Below are 14,520 nucleotides of genomic sequence, written 5' to 3'. Positions count from 1 at the left end.
TCTGCTTAATGCTACTCAGAGATGGGAGCCATTCCAGACACTCCTGACCCTGTGGTACCAAGTGAGAGGAAAGAGAGCAAGGTTGGGCTTATATCACAATATTAAAGGTGGGGTGTTTGAGGCTTAACCCTTTGTCTTTTACTGGATCAAGTCTTCCTAATGGGGGAAGAAGAGGCTTTGCTGGAACTTGAGCTTGGGAACACAACACTGTGATGTAGGGATCTTGAATAGGAAACACAGTTCTCAGGACATCACATCTTCCTGCACAAAAGTGCCATCTCAGTACTGAAGACCATAGAGCCTGTAACTGGGTAACAGCAGAGAGGGAGCAGTTTATATGTGTGCTGCATACAAGTCATAGAATTAAACCCAGATCTTCTTCCATCCTGATCTACAAGTGAAGACACCGGCTTAGAAAGGAGAAGGGACACACCCAGTACCCCATGGCTAGGGGCTGGAAAGGGGAGCGGGCAGGGGAGGAATCACATGTGACTGATACAATATCTCTTCCCAGTGTTGGTGTCTGCCTCCTCTCTGTGACAGTAGAAAGACACACCCTCAAACAGAGCTTACATGAGTGTTGGGAGTGGGAAGGTCAGAGACTCACATGCTTCTCTCTTCTGCAGGGCTCAGGGAAGGTGTGCAGGAAGGTAGAGCTGTCTCTCCCGGATGCCGAGACTTGACACCCAGCAGTCTCCCATGGCTCCTTATCACATCCGCCAGTACCAGGACAGCGACCACCACAAAAGGTACTGGATTTGTTCACAAGGGGCATGGAGGAGCACATCCCCGCCACCTTCCGCCACGTGCTGACGCTGCCCCGAACCATTCTGCTCTTTCTTGGGTTGCCACTTGCCATGGTCCTGGTGTCTGGCTCCTGGCTGCTAGGACTGTGTGCATCTTCTCTCTGCTCCTAGTGCTGCGGCTCCTTGCCAGGCAGCCCTGGAAGGAGTATGTGGCCAAGTGTTTGCGCACAGACATGGCTGACATCACCAAGTCCTACCTGAGTGTGTGTGGCTCAGGTTTCTGGGTGGCTGAGTCTGGGATTCAGGTGGTGGGCATAGTGGGTGGTCTGCCAGTCAAGGATCCTCCAGTAGGGAGGAAGCAGCTGGAGCTCTTACACCTGTCTGTGTCCTCACAAAATCGAGGACAGGGAATAGCGAAAGTACTGATCAGAACTCTCCTCCAGTTTGCACGGGACCAGGGCTACAGTGATGTTGTCCTTGAGACCAGTTTCAGGAAGACAGGCCCTGAGCCCCTCTACCTGAGCATGGGCTTCTGGAGGACAGGCCAGTACTTCATGAGTGTGTTCTGGAGGTTAGTGGATATTCCTATAATTCAATTAGAGTATTCCCTCCCTTCGGCCTAGGAAGTGGTGCTGGGACCTACGCTCCTGTGCAGCTGTTGGCCCCTCTCCACTCACAGGAACCAGTGAACCCTGTCATGTCAGTGTCATGAGCAATAAAAGTTCCTTACTGGTGCACACCGGATCCTAATGCATGTGATGTTGGGGTGAGGGGGGGGTCATGTAGGAGGGGCATTCTGATACACTCTGGGGTTTCTGGGGTGCCTGTGATTTATTTACTGAAGCTAACATTACTGTTGAATTAACTACTGCACATATTTCACTTTGAGTTTGGGGACTAGAAGTTTCTGCTGGAGGGGCAGCTCACCTAGCCACAGGGCACATGCAGTGCCATCTAGATGTCTGAAGTGCCAGCTCTCTGTGTGCTGTCCTGGTCCATAGGCCAGCTGAGCAAGGTTCAAGAGCTTTGCAGAGCAGCCAAAGTTCAGTCAAGGAAGAAACAAACACAGGCGTTCCGAGCACTGTGGGTGGTCCCTGCAGATCATGGCAGATTCTGGGAACAAATGAATTTTGTGCCTACAAGATTAGTAGGGTATGGAACTGAGAGGAACAATGATTTTTTTTTTTTGTGTCATAGCAGATTAGGAAGTTAACTGGTATAGAATGAGGGCTGAAGCTATGGGGAAGACCTGAGTGTAATTGACACCTCACACAGGACAGTCTTGTAGAGCTGTTATTGTGGGCAGTCTCACAGGTCACACCACTTTCAGGAGGTCAAGTATACAGCTCTGCATTTCTGATCAGGGGATGCAAATAGAGTTGGAACTCCTGCAATTCAGGCTGCACACATTCTGAGTTCAAAGGCTCAGGGACTCCAGAAACTCAGGTGCCTTGTGCCTGATTGGGCCATCTTGCAAACCTGATACAATAATTGCAAAACTGAGATCAATAATTGATAAGTGGGACCTCCTGAAACTGAGAAGCTACTTTAAGGCAAAGGAAACAGTCAGCAAGACAAAACGGCAGCCCACAGAATTGGAAAAGATATTCATGAACCCCACAACTGGCAGAGTGCTGATCTCCAAAATAGAAAAAGAAGTCAAGAAGCTAGTCTCCAAAACATCAAACAATCCAATTAAAATTGGGGTACGGAACAAAATAGATAATTCTCAAGGAAGAATCTAAAATGGCTGAAAAAATAAGAAAGTATTCAACATCCTTAGCCATCAGGGAAATGCAAATCAAAACAACTCTGAGATACCATATACTCCTATCAGAATGGCCAAAATCAAAAACACCAAGGACAGTTTATGATGAAGAGGATGTGGAGAAAGGGGAACACTTCTCCACTGCTGGTGGGAGTGCCAACTTGTACAGCCACTTTAGAAATCAGTATGGCGACTCCTCAAGAAAATGGGAATCAGTCTACCACAAGATCCAGCAACTCCACTCTTAGGCATAGAACCAAAAGAAGCACATTCATACAACAAGGACATCTGTTCAACCATGTTCATAGAAGGACATTTTGTAATAGCCACAAACTCCAAGCAGCCTAGATGCCCCTCAACCAGAGGATGACTAGAGAAAATGTGGTACATTTACACAAAGGAGTACAACTCAGCGGAAAAAAAAAAACAATGGAATATTGAAATTTGCAGGAAAAATGATGGTACTAGAAGAAGCCATTCTAAGTGAGGTAGCCCAGTCACAAAGCCAACCATGATATGTACTCACTCATATGTGGATTTTAGACATGAGCAAAGGATTACCAGCCAACAATCCACAGAGCCAGAGAAGCTAGAAAACAAGGAGGACCCTAAGGGAGACATACATGGTCCCCTGGGGAAGTGGAGAGGGTCAAGATCCTCTGAGCAAAATGGGAGCCTGGGAAGAGGGGGGAGGGAGCTAGGAGAATGAGAAGGGGAGAAGAGGAGATATGCGGAGGCCAAGAGGGGGCAGAAAGTTTGAGTCCTGAAAAACACAAGATAACAAGAATGGAGATACCATAATAGAGGGACACATTTTAGGTTTACAGAGAAATTAGGCACTAGGGAAATGTCGGCAGATCTACAAAGATGATACCAGACATCAATCTAAGCAACAGTGGAGAGGCTACCTTAAATGCCCTCCCCTGATAATGAGATTGATGACTGAATTATATGCCACCCGACAGCCCTCAGCCAGCAGCTGGTGGAAGTAGAAGCAGACAGCCACAGCTAATCACTGAACTGAACTGGAATCCAGATGCAGAGAAGGATGAGTGAAGAGCAAAGGGGTCCAGACCAAGCTGGTGAAACCCACAGAACCAAATCACCTGAACATCGGGGAACTCTTGGTCTTCAGACTGATGGCTGGGATACCAGCCTGGGACTGATGCAGACTCCAGGAACATGGATTTAAGTGAGGAAACCTCGGAAATCTATGGGCCCTCCTGTGGTAGTTCAGTTCTTATCCCGAGCATAGGTATGGACTTTGGGAGCCCATTCCAAATAGAGGAATGCTCCCTGAGCCACGACACACAGGGGTGGGCCTAGGCCCCATTCCAAAGGATACAATAGACTCTGATGACACCCTATGGAAGACCTAACCATCCAGGGGGAGCAGAAAGGCTATGTGATAGGTAGGGTATTTGTTGGCGGGATAGGTGAGGACATAGGGAGAAGAGAACAGGAATTGTTGTGTAAAACAATCTGGTTTCTAATTCAAATTAAAGATAAATAAAAAACAAAAAATGGTGTAAAGCTATAAACAGAGGACTCTCAACGGCGGAATCTCAAATGGAGGAAAGACACTGAAGGACTTGAGCAACATCCTTACTCATCAGAGAAATGCAAATAAAAACTACTTTGGTTAAGATCAAAAACATTGGTGACACCTTATGCTGGAGAGGATGTGGAGTAAGAAGAAATTTCCTCCATTGCTATAGAGACTTCAAACTTGTACAGCTGCATTGGAAACCATTTTGGCAGTTTCTCAGAAAGTTAGGAGTCAGTCTACCTCAAGATGCAGCAATACCACTTTTGGGCATATACACAAAGGATGCACACTAACATCACAAGGACATTTGCTCAACTATGTTCATGACAGCATTATTTGTAATAGCCAGAATGTGGAAACAACCTAGATGGAACTCGATGCCTGAAGATTGGATAAGGAAAACATGGCACACTTACACACTGGAGTATACTCAGTGGTAAAACTACATGTACAACAACAAAAAACAATGACATCTTGAAATCTGCATTAAGTGGATGAAACCCAAAAAATAAACTTTCTGAGTGAGGTAACCCTGATCCAGAAAGACAAATATGGTATGTATTTACTCATTTGATATTAAACATAAATGAAAACTAACTAGCCTACCGACCAAATCCCCAGAGAAGCTACATAACAAAGTAGACCCTAAGGAGACATAGATGGATCTCCCTAGGAATGGGAAATAGACAAGATCTCCTGAGTAAACTTGAGCATGGTTGGGGGTGGAAAAGGAGAGCAGAGGAGGGAAGGGGAGTGGGGAGGACAACATGAGGAAATGGGATGATCAGCTTCGGGGAAGGTTAGTGAAGAGAGCAAGGAAAGAAATATTTTGAAAGAGGGAGACATTACGGGATGATCAAGAAACCTGGCACTCAGGAACTGCCCAAATCTATAAGGATGGCCCCAGATAAGATGCCAAGCAATAGTGGAGGAGGTACCTGAACTGGCCTCGCCTGCAATCAGATTGAGGTCTCCCTCAATTGTCATCATAGAAACTTCATGCAGTAAATGACAGAAGCAGATGCAGAAATCTACAATTAACCACTGTACAGAGCATCTGGAGACCAGTCAAAGAGAGAGGGGAGTGATAATATGAGCAAAGGGGTCAAGATCAGGGTGGGAAAAACCACAGAAACAGCAGAACAGAGCTAGCAGGATCTCACTGTCTCCAGAGAGACAGCTGGGAAGACTGCATAGGACCAAACTAGCCCCACACAGCTGAATGCAGTTGACAGTGGTGTGGCTTGGGCAGTGTGTAGGGGACCGCTGGCAATGAGAAAAGGATCTATACCTAGTGCATTACCTGGATGTTTGGAGCCCATTCCCTATGGAGACATACCTTGTTCAGCCTAGACACAAGGGTGAGGGTCTTGTTCCTGCCTCAACTTGGTGATGGGATAGACTTCTTGGATTACCCATTGGAGGCCTAACCCAGTTTGAAGAGAAGATGCCAGGAGGGGTATGTAGAATAAGGGGAAAGCAGGAGGAGGGGTGCTAGAGGGAACTTGGATTGGTATGTACAAAATGATGAATAGATTTAAAAAAAACAACAACTTCTTGGAACAATGCATTTTATTTCTAACAGAATAAACATAACTCAATAATTTTGGGGGGGATGTTAGTAGAATTGATAAAGGTGATTTTCATTTCTCTCCTTGTGCCGGGCCGTCTGCCTAGTCTCAAGCTGCAGAGAACAGAGACATTAGGTGACTCAAGTGCTAACACAGCTGGGATCATCTCCTCATCAGCCCAACAACTGCATCTACTCAGCAGTAATAAGCTTCCCAAAAGCATGGCATGCTGGGTCCTGTCAACCACCTAGCATCCAGAGAGGAGGACCCTAGTGTTATCAACAACATAATCCCGTGTCACTCTCCTGGTTTTCCTCACCAGGATGCTCCTCCAGAGATGGTCAGGACTTCCAATGGCTACCTGGTCCTTCAATTAACTTTGTGTTTCTTTATCACTATACTTGCTTTGGTGTGTGTGTGTGTGTGTGTTTGTGTTTGTGTGGACACACTCACATGTAATATGTTTACACTTGTGTGCTTGTGCATCTGTGTCCTTGTACACATTCTCGTGTATTCTCAAACTTTGATCAAAGTAGCACATGTATTCCCTCAAATGTCAACTCGCAGATGCTGTTACAGCTTGTGTTTTCAACACAGGCTTTCTCCAGGTCAGCAAGGTGGATGCACCTGTAGCCAATAGTGGTGGTGGTAGTGCATGCCTTTGATTGAAACAATTGGGGGTCATGCCTGTCTGGATATAGAGACAGGGCCAAACAGCAGAAGCCTGTCTAAAAATAAATGAATAAATAACAAAACAATAAGGATATGCACCTTTGTCTCTGTCCAAGTGCTTGGTAGCAAGCCTCAGCAGGCCTGCTGCTTCTTTCCCATGATTCCTGGGGAATGTACTCATATGTCACAAGGGGAGCAAGCACTAAGTGGACAGACAGACACGTTGCCAGCCCTCTTATGATTCTGAATCTCGCCCTGGTGTGAATTTCATTCTTGACCAGCCACCCAGTCATCCTCATTGTGGAGACCAGGTCCAGGAGAAGCAGCTCTCTATGACAATTTTCAGGGACATTGCCTGGGTAGGCCAGGTTTGAAAGCTGTTCGTTTCTTTATTATGATAACTGGGAAAGGGGGAAAGAAATAAGGAAGAACAAAAGTATGTCAGATAGGTTTAAAGGGCAAGCCTCCCTCCACTCCAGCCAGAATCCCACCTAACCAACCCTGTTTTGGCCTGAGTTGAAGCAGGGACTGCAGCAAATCAGGTGCACTAATGACACGGAGCTGGTAGAGAAGGACCACAAGGGGCCAGCACAACATCAGAGAGTCTCACAGCTTCAAGAGCTGGCTGCATTCTTACTTATTGACACAGGCTGGGTTCCCCATAGCCTCCAAACCTCCCTCCACACACCTCCCACATGATCAATACTTACCAAACAGCTCCTCAGTGCAGTGCACAAGGGATGAACGCAATGCTCAGGCCAATTCCTGATGTGAGTCACACAAAATATTCACTGTGCATCTTGATGCTCTGTTTTCATTTCTCCATTTGAACGATATTCGGATTCACAAGGAATATGCGGTTGTGATGGGATGCCATGTCATTGTTTTCTTAGATATGGGCATTAAGATTTGAGAGTAGGGATTGTTCATTTAAAATAGTGTCATTCCTCCCACACTGGCTTCAATCTTTGTGTTGGAACATACCTTGACTGCCTGATCCTCTTGTCTCCAACCCCAATACCAGGCAAGCTCCACCTGGTTTGATTTTGTGCTGGGCAAGAACCCAGGAACAAGAACCTATGTGCACGATGGACACACCGACACTAGTCCTGCTGTTCACTTTCAGTTTTTAAAGAGAGAGATCTCACACTGCAACCAAGCTAGATTACTGTTCCTTATATCACCCAGGATGGCCTTGAGTCTATGGCTACTCTCCAATCTAAGCCTCCACAGTCCCAGGATTATCGGCACACACCCTCACCCTGGCTCTGGCATCTAGTTTTAAGAAATATCCACCAAGTGTCTAGAAAGGGCAAATATGAGAGAGTGAGACCCCACGGGTGAGGAGACTAAACCTTCAAACTGTGGGGGTGAGGCTCCATCTTCCTAGGGTCATCAGCTGCACATGTGGACATGCACTGGTGTCCTTCCATCTGTCCCACGGAGCTGCATAGACAATTAGATGAGACCAATCTGAGGTCTGCTACTCGGAACAGGCCTTCAAAGATACCTGGCTATACAGGTGACAGTCCTGGGGTGCTGAACACTGACCCGAGTGTCCTCAAGGTGGCATGGGATGGGGACAGCCTCCTTTACCTCCCTCCTATCCAGGTCACAGCTCACCAGCTTACAAGTGGCATCCTGCTACAACTCATGTTTGTGGTACTTCAAAAGACTCTGAGTATAAAGACTGGTCATGAAAAAAAAGCTAAAGAAAAAAGGAGAAAATGCAGGGTCAGTGGTGCTGATCTGTAATTCCATAGGGATGATCCAGAACTCCAGGTATTCCTCAGCTACATATCGAATCCCAGACTAGGCTGAGATACAGGTGTGACTCAGCTGGGACACCTATTGCCCATCATGAAGGAAGCCCTGAGTTTGGTCCCCAGGATAAAATAAACCAGGCTTGGTAGAGAATTCCTGGAATCCCTACATTTGGCACATGGAACCAGAAAGATTAAAATTTTAAGGATATCCACAGTTACACACATCATTTAAAAACAAAACCACAAACCCCACTAAGATTAGGTGCACACCTGTAGCTCAAACACTCAGCTGGCTGAGAGTAGGGGGGTTGCCAGTCCTTGGCAGTCTGTACTACATACAGAAAACCTGTGTCTATGTAAGAGGAGAGGAAAAAAGAAAGGATTTCTCATTTGAGAGGACTGATATTTATGTCACTGTTTAGTTTAAGAGTCACAAGCTTTGGAAAAGAGAAGGAAATACCATGAGTATAGATAGGATCTAGACAGTAGTTAGGAACAAAAGGTAAGGCAGGACTGGAAAACTGTACATAAGCTCTGTGTGTGTGTGTTTGTGTTTGTGTGTGTGTGTGTGTGTGTGTGTGTGTGTGGAGGACACATCCATGACCACATGGGGTGTATGTGTGTGTGTTCTTTCTGTCTCTCTGTGCTCAAACTTTGAGCACACTTATAGACCCAAAATATTCATCCAGTGCTTTTACCACTTAATTATTTTGTTTATTTCTTCACAAGGATTCTCTGTGTACACCTGGCTGTGCAGGAACTCACTCTGTAGCCCAGGCTGTACAAGACTCACAGAGATCAGCCTGAGTCCACCTCGAATCCTGGGTTTAAGGGGTGATCCACTACCAAGGGCTTCCACCTTAAAATTCAAATCAGGTGTCTCACTGATCTAGGCCAACAGGGACCTATTCCTGCCTCTCTATTCCACAGGCCTAAGATGACACAAGGATGCTGCCACAGCCTGATTTCATGACTCCTGTGTCCATATCTCAGATTTCAAATATTCAGAATGTGCATGTTCTTTGCGAGATGGAGTGACACTCAGCCTGGAACTTCCTACACTGTCCTGGACAGTTCCTACTTAACAGGGCAGAGTGGTTCAGATCCAGAAATTGGGCATTGGGGAGTTAGACAAGAAGAGGATCCTGCTCAAGGTCATCGTTGCTTACAGAGCAGTCTGCCTGGGACAGATGAGACCTTGACTAAACCACAAATGCTCACAGTGTCAAGTGCACCTGAGGAGGACTGAGGCAGCAGCACCACACGAATACAGTCAGCTTGATCTACACACAGACTTTCAGTCTAGCCTGAATTGCAGGGCAAGACTCTGTGTGAACCCTAACCAACAAGGAAAAGAGTTTGAGGCAATGCTCTTCCAGTTAACCAAAGTGGACAGAACCAAATGTCAGAAAATAAAGTGTTAGTGTGCATGTGACATCTTAGCACAACTGTCAGGGAAGGAAAGCCAATTTCTATCTAGGATGGTAGACAGAATGTGTCCCTTAGCATACTTCTGTGAGTCTGTTATTATTAAGGTGGGTGATCAAGGTTTCATGTTTGTTTGCTTGGTTTCAGTTGCATGTATCTATTCCAGTCAATTGTATTTTGTTTTATGTCTGCATTTGGTTTTGCTGTTTATGGACTTCTTCAGGATTTAGTGATATATGTTGCGGGGGGGATGCAGTTTAAGACAGAGCCGCTCACCTGCCTGGCACTTGTTCTTGTACAAGCAGAGACACACAGAGAGACAGAGATGGAGTCAGGGAAAGAGCAGAGACAGAGAAGAAAGGGAGGGTGGAGGTAGAGAGAGGAGACTCACTGCATATTCCAGTGGATGGGAGCAGGCGAACAGTGTAGTTGCATTACTTTGAACAGAATGGCAAGCCAGATCTCCAAACCGCTAGACAGAAACTCCTGAGAAGTTCTGCTGAGCTCTCTTGAGCAGCTCAGCCTGGTACAGTGACTAAGACCAGCATAGGTTCCTGGGGAATCTCCTTTGCCAGAATAGTAGATGGTGGTTTGGAAAGCGTTGGGTTATAAGGTGCTATTTCCACCTCAAAGTGGAATAAGTCACACCTTTCCTCTCTGATTAGGTAAAAAAAAAAATCTTCCTATGAGCTTAGTGTTGGTCAGAGGACAAGTCAGAAGAGACAGACGATGTCCCAGCAAAATGATGTTTCTAGGATCCTTCTCTTCTTGGGTTCAATTTAGGGACAAGCTGGACAGACAGACCATCGACATCACTCACACAGACTTCCTATGTCTGGTGCCATGACATCTTGGGACCATCTAGGGAGAAAAGGACACAAGATGAGATCATACTAATGTGACTGTAGAATGGACAATAATGGCTCCCAGAATCTCTCCCAGAGGATGTGCAAAAGGCCACTTACCGGTAGGAGGACAAGCAACTTGCAAAGACACAGAGAAATGGAAGCATCTTATGGAAGCCACCGTCCCCAGCAGAGAGCAGACTGTGGCTGCCATTAGGCAGGGGCTAGAGGAGGTTGCTGCTACCTCATAAAGGTTTCAGGTTGACCATGATCAGGACATCCATCATTGCCTAATGTTGTGGCAAGTGGTGTTGAGTGCAGAATCCAGTTGCCACTGTAAATCGTGGCATTGAAGAAGCATGCATGGAGAGGCAGTTGGTGATTAACCAGAGGGCAGAAATAGGGCAGAGAGAAGACTCGGCCGCCCTTGGAGTCATTCCATGGATGAGATTTTCCCAAGCTTTACTATGAGTGGGGTCTGAGGACTCAGGTATTGGAACTTGCTGTGATGACTTTTGGAGGTTTTTGCAAGTGGTTGGGAGGAGGCGGTCCTCTGGAGAATTCTGCAGGGCTGCCTTTAGGGGACTTTCTCAAGCTGGGATCACACCTTTCTTGTGGCAGATGGGACAAGCAGACTAGGAATACTGTCCCTGGGCGAAAAGGCTCACCCCATGGAAAAGACCATATTCCCTGTGAAGAAACAGGGAGCAAAGGACAGTCATTACCCAGAGGGCAGTATGTGATGTTTATTTTCCCAGGTAGGGGAGAGGGCAAGGGGCTATTTTTGTTCCACAAGACCGCCTCAGCCACCTTAGGAACTCTGCCCTGCCCTCTGAACAAGACACCATGGAAAGCCTGCCCCTTCTGCCAGGGATTTTACCTGATGAGAGCTGAGCTGGGGTGGACAGCTGTTCTTCCTTTGCAGGAGGAGCCTGTGGACACTGCCTCCTGGACATCTGGCCTGGCTTCTGTAGGGGCTGTCCACATCTCAGCCAGACCAGTCCCCAACCCGTGGCTCACAAGCCACGGAGCTGGGGCTGGACCTCTTCAGAACTACGAAGTAGAAAGGCACAGGAAGGAGAACCTTAGTGACTTTGGACACAGAGAACTTACTGTGATGGCCCTGAATCATCTAAGCAGCCCACTGGTCCTCCAAGGAATCTCTGCTTCCTTTGCCCATGCCCCCATCTCCTGCTCTCCCTACTCTGATCAGCATCTGTGCTGTCCAATTGTAGCTCAACAAGCCCGAGGTCACACTTGAAGGCATCCTCTGGGATTGTTCTTTCTGTAGGGACAGGTTGTTAAGTTCACAAGGATGCCACAATTGGGCACAGCCATCCTCTGTCACAAAGGAGAGCAGGAAAAGAACGAATAGAGAGGATATTTGCCCCACCTGGATCTGTGGGTGACTGCAGGATCCCGTGTCTTTGGAGCCAGGGTCTTGCAGGAGTCATGTCTTCTCTTGGCAGGTGGCAGGCAGCAGCAGCACAGGTGTCTGAGGCAGTTGACCATGATTTTCTTAGCCCTCTTCCAGCCTGAGCGCCTCCTGTTTCCCGAGGAAGCTGGGCCAGCATCCTCAGGCTGGCCATGGGTGATGGTCTCCTCCTGTGTGATGGTGCGTTCCCGAGTCAGAGCATCCTCAGGCTGGCCATGGGTGATGGCCTCCTCCTGTGTGATAGTACGTTCCCGAGTCAGGGTCCTTAAATGGGCCACTGTCTCTTCCATAGTGATCGTTGCTTCCAGAATGATATCTTCATGCTTTGTGATTGTCTCCTCCTGTGTGATGGTGCGTTCCCGAGTCAGAGCATCCTCAGGCTGCCCATGGGTGATGGCCTCTTCCTGAGTGATGGTGCGTTCCTGAGTCAGGGTCCTTAACTGGACCACTGTCTCTTCCATAGTGATCGTTGCTTCCCGAATGATATCTTCATGCTTTATGATGGTCTCTTCCTCTGTGATGGACTCAGTCTGAGTCATGCTCACTCCATCATCCATGGTCATTTCCTTTGTCATGGTCTTCTCCAGAGTCATGGTCACTTCATGTGCCATGTCCTCCTCTTCCTGGGTTATGGTTGGGTCTTGTGTTATGGCTGCTTCCTTGGTTATGGTCACCTCCTTTGTTACAGACACTTTCTTGGTGTTTGTTGCTTCAAGGCCGCAGTCTCCCCCAGGAGATTGGTGTTGGAGAATCGGGTAAGTGGCCATCACCTGGTTGTACTTTTGGTCTCTCAGAGAATCAGTGATTTCCTCAGACTTATACCCCATGACTGTCATGGTGCTGACAATGCCACGGCTCACGGTGCCAGGGTGTTTCTGTGGTGACATAGGTGGTGAATGTGGCTTGCCCTCCCTTATCATGGGGCACATCAGGATTTGGTCAACGGTGGGCCTCCTGTGTGGCTTGATCATCAGCATTTTGACAATGACATTGAAAATATCTCTGGAAACGTGCTCAGGTATTCTTACGTTTGCAGCCAGGATTTGACGCCTAACACCTTCAGAAGAGCTATCCTGGAAGGGAAAGCGCCCGACCACCATGAGGAAGAGGAGGACACCTAAACTCCATATATCAGCAGCGCAGCCATCATAGGCCTTCTCTAACAACAGTTCCGGGGCACAGTAGAGCAGAGTGCCGCAGAAATCCCTCAGCTTCTGCCCTGGGGTCACTTTAGCAGCAAGGTCAAACCCAGAAAGTTTGGCATTACCCCTGCAGTTGAGTAGTATGTTATTGGCCTTAATGTCTCGATGGGCAATATGGTTTACATGGCAGTACTGCATTGCAAGGAGAATCTGGGTAAAGAGCCTTCGTGCCTCGCTCTCCTGTAAGGACCCCAGTTCCAGAATGTGCCGAAGATCTCCCTGTGATGCGTGCTCCATCATTAAGTAGGTGGTGTCTCTTGATTGGACCATACCAAACAACTTAATAATGTCCGGATGCTGGAGAGATTTCATGATGCTGACTTCAACAAGAGAGGCATTCTTCTTCTTCATTCGAAGAACTTTTACAGCCACACAGGTTACAGTAGGAACATGGAAGGCCAGTTTCACTTCAGAAAAACGTCCGTGGCCTACACTCATCATCATCTTATCGTCAGTCATGAAGGACTCCTCACAGGAGTAGCAGACCTCCCTGCCTTGCTCCATAATCAAATCCTTGTTGACTGGCTAGAACCAAATTCACAATGGGGAAGTTGAAAGAAAAGGTTCATATCGGGCCCAGGAGAATGGTGATAGCTGATAATTCCTATGTCCCAAAGAAAGATACTCAGAGACATTGCAGACAACCTAACCAGGTCCTTAATGCTCACAAGGAGAAGAAAGCACCTTCCACAGCATTGGAGTACAGAATATGACACCAATAGTGTTGTCAGGTATCAACCGGAAACTCATAGAAGAAAATAAAGGTCACAGAAGCTAAGAGCCAAATTGGGGAGGACCATGATCCTCTACCTGTACCCAACACTCAGAGACGAGGCTCTAGTAAAACCAGAAGCAAGAACAGTTGCCAAGACAACAGATACCCCAAAACCCAGTGTTACTAGGTGGAGAGATGGCTCGGGAGCATTCACTCAGAGAGGAGGCAGCTCCTGAAAACATTACGATGGAGTGACAAAATCCTGTGTTCCGTGACATCCCAGGGCTTGGGACTAACATCTGTGGTGTTTAAAGATGACATCATTCATCATAGGATACCCCTTAGACCTGAGACTTCCCAAGGAAGCCCAGGATCCCAGACAGTGGTCTGATACATTCAAAATGATCAAGAAAATATTTGTCAGCCAGTACCCTAAAACAAGAGGTGTCGGAGATGGAGCTATATCCTGGCAGCCTGGGCCCTTATTCTCTCAAACAAAATGACTTAGTTATGTCACTTATAAACAACGGAAATTAGTTGGTTGTGTATCTGGACATTAGCAAAATAAGATCAAGAACCAGGTGACTGAGTGTAACAGGACTGCTCTCTACTCTAACTGGTACTTTGTATGTATTCCTCCATGATCAAGTAAAAGCATGAACTCAGCCTAGGAAGCCATTTCTTAAAGGCCACCTGTTCTACTGTGTGACAAGTCTTTAATGCTCCTGAGTCCCCATTTGTTAATAGAGTTGTTTTAGGATTACAGTTTCAACAGGGACCTTGCAGAACACAGATATGTATTTATTTATACACACACTACACA

General features: G+C 46.9%; 1 protein-coding gene, 1 long non-coding RNA gene and 1 pseudogene across 2 annotated transcripts in view; 1 reads left to right on the top strand and 2 right to left on the bottom strand.

Moving 5' to 3' along the window:
• The first annotated feature begins 626 nt into the window (after positions 1-626).
• On the top strand, positions 627-1,483 carry LOC113837016 (annotated as a pseudogene).
• A 5,807-nt stretch (positions 1,484-7,290) lies between these two features.
• Positions 7,291-7,913, bottom strand: LOC118239288. The gene is made up of 2 exons (XR_004771160.1): positions 7,858-7,913; positions 7,291-7,752 (listed from the first exon to the last, which is right to left on the bottom strand). It is a non-coding gene; the product is annotated as an uncharacterized LOC118239288 (long non-coding RNA).
• A 3,248-nt stretch (positions 7,914-11,161) lies between these two features.
• Positions 11,162-14,520, bottom strand: part of LOC113837018 (sperm motility kinase 2B-like) — a 5,039-nt gene continuing 1,680 nt past the window's right edge. Inside the window, exons 2-3 of the mRNA XM_035449049.1 lie at positions 11,739-13,507; positions 11,162-11,398 (exon numbers count right to left, since the gene is read on the bottom strand). Coding sequence (XP_035304940.1) covers positions 11,362-11,398; positions 11,739-13,507 — 1,806 coding nt within the window. The 3' untranslated portion in view covers positions 11,162-11,361. The remainder of the gene's footprint in view (positions 11,399-11,738; positions 13,508-14,520) is intronic.

Source organism: Cricetulus griseus, chromosome 8, assembly GCF_003668045.3.
Source record: "Cricetulus griseus strain 17A/GY chromosome 8, alternate assembly CriGri-PICRH-1.0, whole genome shotgun sequence".
NCBI lineage: Eukaryota > Metazoa > Chordata > Mammalia > Rodentia > Cricetidae > Cricetulus > Cricetulus griseus.
This window is presented reverse-complemented; position numbering and strand designations above follow the sequence as displayed.